This window comes from Cicer arietinum, chromosome 1, assembly GCF_000331145.2.
Source record: "Cicer arietinum cultivar CDC Frontier isolate Library 1 chromosome 1, Cicar.CDCFrontier_v2.0, whole genome shotgun sequence".
Classification (NCBI taxonomy): Eukaryota; Viridiplantae; Streptophyta; class Magnoliopsida; order Fabales; family Fabaceae; genus Cicer; species Cicer arietinum.
In genome coordinates this window covers 3,617,009-3,624,797 of record NC_021160.2, presented here as the reverse complement: position 1 = coordinate 3,624,797, position 7,789 = coordinate 3,617,009, and the positions used below count along the sequence as shown (strand labels likewise).

At 32.7% G+C, this 7,789-nt stretch overlaps 1 protein-coding gene across 1 annotated transcript; it reads right to left on the bottom strand.

Annotated features, from left to right (window-relative positions):
- Positions 1-288: 288 nt before the first annotated feature.
- On the bottom strand, positions 289-6,946 carry LOC101492788 (serine/threonine-protein kinase 12). The gene is made up of 12 exons (XM_004485894.4): positions 6,487-6,946; positions 5,140-5,214; positions 4,942-5,037; positions 4,021-4,106; positions 3,811-3,931; positions 3,606-3,685; positions 3,355-3,417; positions 3,137-3,243; positions 2,868-2,953; positions 1,402-1,523; positions 871-982; positions 289-687 (listed from the first exon to the last, which is right to left on the bottom strand). The coding sequence occupies exons 1-12, from the start codon at positions 6,802-6,804 to the stop codon at positions 580-582; spliced, it is 1,374 nt and encodes a 457-aa protein (XP_004485951.1). The 5' UTR covers positions 6,805-6,946; the 3' UTR covers positions 289-579.
- Positions 6,947-7,789: the final 843 nt, after the last annotated feature.

Sequence of the window (7,789 nt, the reverse complement as noted above, 5' to 3'; positions counted from 1 at the left end):
TGTAAAATAATTTTATAATTTATAAATTTATTATAAAATAATATTATCAAATAGATTTTGGAGATATTAAAGAAATTGTAGAAGGAAGATGAGAAGTTGTTGAAAGAGGAGGGGTACTCTCATGAGGTACACATCAGCTTTTTGGCTGATGTGGTGGATGAAATTTGTTGAAGTGGCAAAATATGATGATGTGGCATCGGGAGTCTGTTTTAAATATATATAATAGATTTTCTGAGCATCTTAAATTCTGCAATTTCCATTTATTTGTTAGGTTGTTCGAATAAAAAGTTAATCAAAACTCTTACTGCGTATGTTTATACAAAGAAATGTCTCGTTGCACAAAACATACATACATACATAATGTACATGATATTGAGCAAATTCCTAGAATACGTTCTTTTGTTACAAGCAATTCTATGGCCATATATCATGCAGTTGTAAACAAATCATTGAACAAGAATCTTGGAAGCTAAAATCACAATCATGATCCTGGGAATACACACGAGAAAATGTTGCAACGCTCCAACTCAACAAGTGAAATTTGCTTTGTATCGTTATCATTATGCCAATGTTCATCCTTCATTTATGGCTGGAAGTGGAGCGAGATGATCCGCCCCGACTGCTTAATTTCGAACGATCTCTCTTCAACAAGGCTTCCAGATTCTGAAAGCACCTCAATGGTCTAACCTGCATACGTTACAAGGAGCAAGAAGCAACCGGTATCAACGTTACATGCTTGAAAAACTAATATATTTCAACACAAGCAGTATCAAATTCAGCATTCAACCAAGTACATAAATTTGAACAAGCATATGCTGATGTGTAAAAAAAATATGTGGATCAAGGGAGGAAAGGGTATGTGAGGATAACCTTCCAACGTCGTTTTTGACCAATTGTATTGTAGATGGACTCTAGCCTTGTTATTATTAGTCTGAATGTTGGCCTCTTTGCTGGATTCTCATTCCAGCACTCATCAATCAACCTATAAGCAGATATTATTGAAGAGTTCAACCAAATGAAAATTATGTAAGAAATCATTATCATACGAGAAAAAGTAAAATTTGGCAGAGAAGTTATGTTCAATGATAAGCTTAGTGTTATAATTTCACACTCAGGCAAGGTGGACAAGACATAGAGTGAAATAAACAAAATTGTCATATATCAAGAATGCTATGGCCTTCTAATAAACCACATTAACTTAATTTTAGCAAGACTTGCTTTGTAAAATAGCAAACAGTTTACATACACGGAACATAATAATTATTTTCCAATCATATGGGAAAAAATACTCATACTTATTAAATTAGCAAAAGATTGACAATTACATGTTAAGATGAAGAAATAGTTTAACCTCTTGTTACCTGTTAAATTAAATATGACCGAAAAACATAGAAGACTTACTCTCGAATTCCATGAGAATAACGCTTGGCGGGAGCATTGAAGGGTGGCCGCTCTTTTGCAGCATATACCTTAGGAACCTCATCATCGTGCTTTGCAGAAAAAGGAGGGCAGCCTTCAATCATCTAAAGTGGAGCATATAGTAAACATCAGTAATGAATAATGACTACATGAAATTATGACTGTATTGTATCACTCACAGCAAATCTACAAGCCGATTTTGTAAGAGTTGGCTTAGGTCAAATAAACCCAAATTCTAAGAGATGATTAGACATTGGTAGATTTGGCACCAACAGTCGCAAAAGAGAAAGCAGAGAGTACATGTAATGTTGGTCTATGTATGGTTTTAATGGTTGGAATTTGAACATTGTCAATTGAAAGAAGAAAAAAAAACCATTACAACACTGTCACTATCTAGTTCCAAAATTTAGAGAACTTGACAGCCAGCTAGATGGTGACAACAAGACAAAATCCAGAGGATGGTACCACTGTAAGACCCTAATTAAAATAATAGGGTTCTAGGGTAGGGAAGGAGGAAGAGTGAAAAAGGAAATTTTGGATAAAAATTTATAATGATATCTGGTTGAAGGATATGAAACAAAAAGCATTAAGCCCCTATTTAAGATACTACTTGACTCCTAATCCCAGTTTAGTTGAACAACAAACCAATCTCAAAATCATTCTTAAGAGTTCAACTAAGATACTTTGATTCTAGTATACACATTATATTTTCAGATATTTTAACAGCTCATTCATAGGTACTGGGCCATAATATAATAGTATGTCAGAAAGAAGAAGCAGACAAGTCGCTTTAGAGTTTAAATTTCTCCTCCCCCGGATCAGTAGGATCCAAGAAAGAAGAGTCTAAATATGTCAAGAAGCTCGCAAGATTTGAGAGCCTTGTTTCTCCCACCCAAAACGTAGCTAATTAACTAACACCAACCCCACTCAGTTACATTCCCTTCCTCTATTTATAACCCTATCATCTCTCCCTCTCCAACAAACTCCCTAAATAAGTAAGGGAGTTACCTAACACATAAACTACCATACTAAGCGATTGTTCACATAAGGGTTAAATTTGTTTTTATTTCCTATAAATTTGATAAAACTTTATTTTGGTTTTTATGAAGATTTTTTTGTTTTGTTGTTGGTAAACCAAGGTATCATTCAAGTGAAACTGCGGAGACTAATCCCTCGAGATAACAGAGATCCATTTATCATATTCACCAACCAGAGATCAAACCTCTAACCAAATGGTTAAGGGACCCAAGAATCTACACATGGATCATTTAACAAATATGTATTTTAGTCTCTTATCAGTAACAAAAAGCACACATTTTTTGTATTTTTTTTACCAATTTTTTAGGGACCAAAAGAAGATTTTAACTATAATTATAATAAACAATAAAATATATTATTTGTATAATGTATAGATCCATATATAGATTTTTAACTTAAAAATTAGTTACCTCTTGTAGAATTAGTGCAAATGAGAACACATCCACTTTGGTGTCATATTCTTCATGTTTAAAAACCTCAGGAGCCACATAGCGGCCTATAAACAAATATAACAAATTTCCTAGTTTTAGAAAATTATTTCACAGCATTTCTAAGACCACCGCATAAAAAAAATCACAATGTCCTATATGAATGAGAAAATATATTATTGATATTTAGATATTTAGATATTTCAAAAAGTACATTAATGACAGTGTTGAAGAAAAGCAGCAGCACCCACATGAAGTATCTTGGCAAGTTAGAGGCCTGTCTTCTTTAACTGCTAGCAACTTGCTAACTCCAAAGTCCGCAACTTTTAGGTGCCCAGAATCATCCCGCAATATATTACTGTTAGCTTACTCATAAGAAGTGTAGAATATATCAGACTATTAATCCAGACATTCGGACTTAAAATATAAGAACAGAGGAAAAAACAAATCATTCAACAAGGAAACTTACGAAGGCTCAAGATCACGGTGAATAATTGGCGATGGTTTATTTTCATGCAAATAACCCACTCCCCTGCATGATTTCAAATAAAAATGGTGTTAAGCGACACTTTTAACAGACAAAAAAGACAAATGTTGCAGTAGAGAGGACATTATTCAGAACCCAGTAGATCTCTTATCTAAATATGACTTCGTGACTCACAGTTGCAACTAGCAAACAGAATAAACAAAATAACATAAAGGCATGAGAGTGTCAAATACCTAGCAATATCAAGTGCAAATCTCACAGCTGTACTTGGTTTCAAAGCTCCTTTTCTTTTCATGAAATCACGAAGATCTCCCTGCACAACATGGGGAAATGAGATCTAGAAAGGAACATTTTCTATCAAATTACTGTTAAATTTCGCCAAATTAACATCCCAAGAAACACCACGAAATTATGTTTCTTGAGATTATAGGACAAAACCTTGGGAAGATATTCAGTCACAATCATCATTGGACTACTCTGTGTCACAGCACCAAGAAATTGGACTACATTTGGATGCCGAATCTTCTGGAACAGGGCAAGCTCATCTCTGAAAGCCTTCCTGTTAGAAGTCAAGTATATTAACTATCATGAAATCATATAACAGAACTAAAACATCTCTGCACAAGGTTTATATACAATACAACTCACACTTTCTCCTCGTCACTAATCAAATTCTCTCCAAGCTTTTTTACCGCAACCTCAGTCCCACGCCACAATGCACTACAGAAAGTCCCCTGCCATTTAACAAAATATCATAGGATGCAAAATTAAGTATGGAATTGAAGTTTGATTAATTCACGTAAGTACTATAAAGCATATAAATTAGTATGATAATTGAAAGGGGAAAAAAAGTAAACCACATAGAATCAAAAAAATTTGTAATTAATCTAAAAGTTGGAAAATAAAAGAGATGTGGTAACAGAAAACCTTAATAGTTTTACAAGGTTTTTGAAATAAAAAAAAAGGCTTAAATATAATTTTGGTCCTTTATCTTTTATATAATATTCGTTTTGGTCCTTCATCTTCTTTTTTATTAATTTTTGTCCTTTATCTTTTATAAGTGATGTATTTTAGTCTTTTTCACAATCACAACAAAAACTATAGCAATTTCTGATCATTGGAATCTCTTCTAACAATTGTCAATATGTGTCTACGATAACATTCTTTCAAAAAAACATCAATTTAACCGAATAATAGACTTGCACTTGAAAAAACTCTCGTTGCATGCTTCGAAATAGATATAAACTCTTTGAAATGAAAGACATTTATCAAAGTTCTATGTATCTTCATCTCATCCTTGATAAGTTTGCACACTTAACTTTATAGACTTCAATAGTTCATGAAAGTTACCATACAGTTGTTTGAAAGGGTTAATGATGAAAATAACTAATATTCATTATTTATAAAAAATAAGGGACGAAAATTAATTAAAAAAAAAAGATAAAGGACCAAAATAAATATTTGGTAAAAGATAAAGAACCAAAAGTATATTTAAGCCTAAAGAAAAACTGAATACAGACTAATTTGACTGTCAAAAAGAAAAATAATACATTTTAATGATGTGTTTACCTTCGTTATCTCCACACTGTGGGTAAAATCAAGTTCTTTGGGATTGATTTCATATTCTGGGACTTCACGTGCATGATTAACATGCATAGGGGCCATCTGAAACAGTATATTCACATATATTGCCACTCATTAGCAGAATTCAAAACAAAACCGATATGCCAAGACAAATAAGTGCAAGAATCCTCAATATACACACACCAAAGGCTTTGCTCCATGATTCTCCAAAAGTTTGATCACGTCATTGTTTTTATAATATATCGCATCTGCAAGGGGCTGTTTTGAGAAACAAGAGATTAATAACCAGTCCAGCAATTATATATATAAAAACAGTGATTTATGTTTAAATTCAGTCCATACAGAAACTCCATAATTGTTGTTGTCAAAAAAATATGATAATATCATGATATTTTCCAATAGTATCTCAAAGAATTAGTTTCTAATTTTAGAGTATTTTAGACTATCTCTTAAGATTAGATATATATCGTGTACCAAGATACCTTTCCCTAAAAGAAAATAGATTAGATATATTCTATTAGGAGAGAGGGAGGGAGGAAAAGGAGATAACACAAAGACGAGATTCATAAGACTAAAAATATCAACAGAAAACAGCCTGAATATGCACATCATTTGTAGCACAAGATTAAACACATGTTTGAAAAACAGATCAAACCACATTGCCAGAAGAATGCTCCACGCACAGCACCCTTCTACTCTCCAAGTTCAGAACAAATGACAAGAAGCTCTTGTAAATATACAGTTAATTATTTAACTGTTACTTTTTCTATCGAACTCAAGATCAAACCTAAACAACTAGTCAACTTCCCCACAATTAACAAGATGTGTACATAAAATGGCTCTAGTTCAATCTACAGGTAGCAATTAGAATAATATATTCAGGCATTTATTCTAAGGATCTCAAGATCAAGCCTAAACACTTATTCAGGCATTACAACCTAAAGAATGAATCCATAGTACAAGACTAGTCAAGCAACATAAAATCAAGACAAAACTATCCTCAAAGCTGAAGCCAGATTTAGACCACTGGAGGGTATGTGAAATCCACCCCAACATTATTTGGAAATAAGCAAAAACACTATCTAGTTTGGATTGACTTATTTGAACTTATCTACAAGCACAAGCACTTGTGAGACTATTTGTGATAGCTTATAACATCTTCATAAACTATTTTCAGCTTGTTTCCATAAGATCTCCGGGATAACTTCTAAAAATAGCTTATAGCATTAAAACAGTTTGATTTTATTATATCTTGTGTTATAGAAATAATTTATACATAAGCATTTATATGCGTTTTAATTAAGTTGTTTATCCAAATAGCATGCAAAACCCCAACCAATCTATCTTCTATCCTATCTATGATTGATCTATCTTAAGATAAGTCTTACACTAATTACATGTGGCAGAATTTCACAACTCTATTCCTCGCCATTTTTTCTCCACATCAGTACAATCATGCACAAAATCTTTACAATTTAGACCACTAAAGGAAATAAAGAGTTAAAATAGAAGTTATTGCAATGAAATTACCGTGCTACCCCATCGATCTTTAGGATCAACATCAGCACCTTTTTCGAGCAACAAAGCAACAACATGAGTAAAACCTTGACAAGCAGCAATATGAAGAGCAGTGCGTCCATCACCATCCCTAAAATTCGCACTCACACCTGATTCCAACACCTCGCGTATACCATCAACATCACCTTCGTTTGCTGAATACATCAACCTCACTCCAGGATCAATACCACCATCACCATTGTTTTGCACCTCTGTTTCTTCACTATGGCGTTCTGGTGCTAGCGATGATTGCTTCCCAAGCTTAAATCTAGCTGTGTTTTTCGATTCCATTGCAAAATCAAATACCTCAGAAAGTGAAAGATCGATTCAAGATCGGATTTTGAAGATTGTTTAAGGCTTTGTTAAGTTATGCTTTGGTTTGAAGTTTTGATAGTGGAAAATTCTGTATGCTACTTGTGATGTGATCAATGTTGAACGCGGAAATGTTTGAAGTTTTGGAGAAGGTGGAGGACGCGGTGTGTTTTACGCAGTCATTTGAGCGCGTGACGTGTATGATGAAAAGCCAGCGTAGGTGATTGAAACAAGGCGGCGCAGTGTATGGAACGGTTGTCTAACGTGCACTGCGGCGTCATACTACAGTTTGCTGACGTTCATTGTAGATTTGAGATGATCTTAACCGTTTGTTTATGTGGAATGACTCATCCACGGTCTTTTTGATTACATATGTTAATTTTATTTGTTTATTTAAATTTGACCGTGAAAGTGCTTTACTATGGGGGACCCACTTGCGTTGAAAAATCAGAAATCTATTTCACCGAAACGAGAAAGAGATGGAGTAGATTGGATTGGATTGGACAATTTCTATAAGCAAACTATTTTTTTATAGTTATTTTTAGTGGCTTTTATGTAAATTTACAACGAAAATTCATCGTGTTTTACTAATTTGTTTTGAAACATCAAGTTATTTATCTTTTACTAAAAAAGGACACTCAACCACTAAAATAAATAAAATATATTAATAAAAATACTATAAATTTAAAGTTATTAAAATAAAAAATAATGAATTTATAAATAAATTCACATTTATCAAGTTAGTTATTAACATAAAAAGAGAATAACTACAAATAAAACTAAATCTACGAATATAGTAAAATTGTCAAGAATATTTGTTCATTTGGATTTGTAAAATAGACAATATTAAAATCATTGATTAAATTCGTAGTGGATTAAAATTAATCTCTTAACTTGAATCAATTAAACGTCACACAAAATCGAAAAGTTTAAATAATATTACATTAAAATAATAAATAAAATA

What these genes read in the sequence shown, in the direction of transcription:
- LOC101492788 (XM_004485894.4), bottom strand. Translation starts at nt 6,804, where the DNA reads ATGGAATCGAAAAACACAGCTAGATTTAAGCTTGGGAAGCAATCATCG. An exon ending in TGACTGAATATCTTCCCAAG is followed by an intron (nt 3,686 to 3,810) that starts GTTTTGTCCTAT and finishes CATGTTGTGCAG; the next exon opens with GGAGATCTTCGTGATTTCAT. An exon ending in TTGCACTAATTCTACAAGAG is followed by an intron (nt 1,524 to 2,867) that starts GTAACTAATTTT and finishes GCTCCACTTTAG; the next exon opens with ATGATTGAAGGCTGCCCTCC.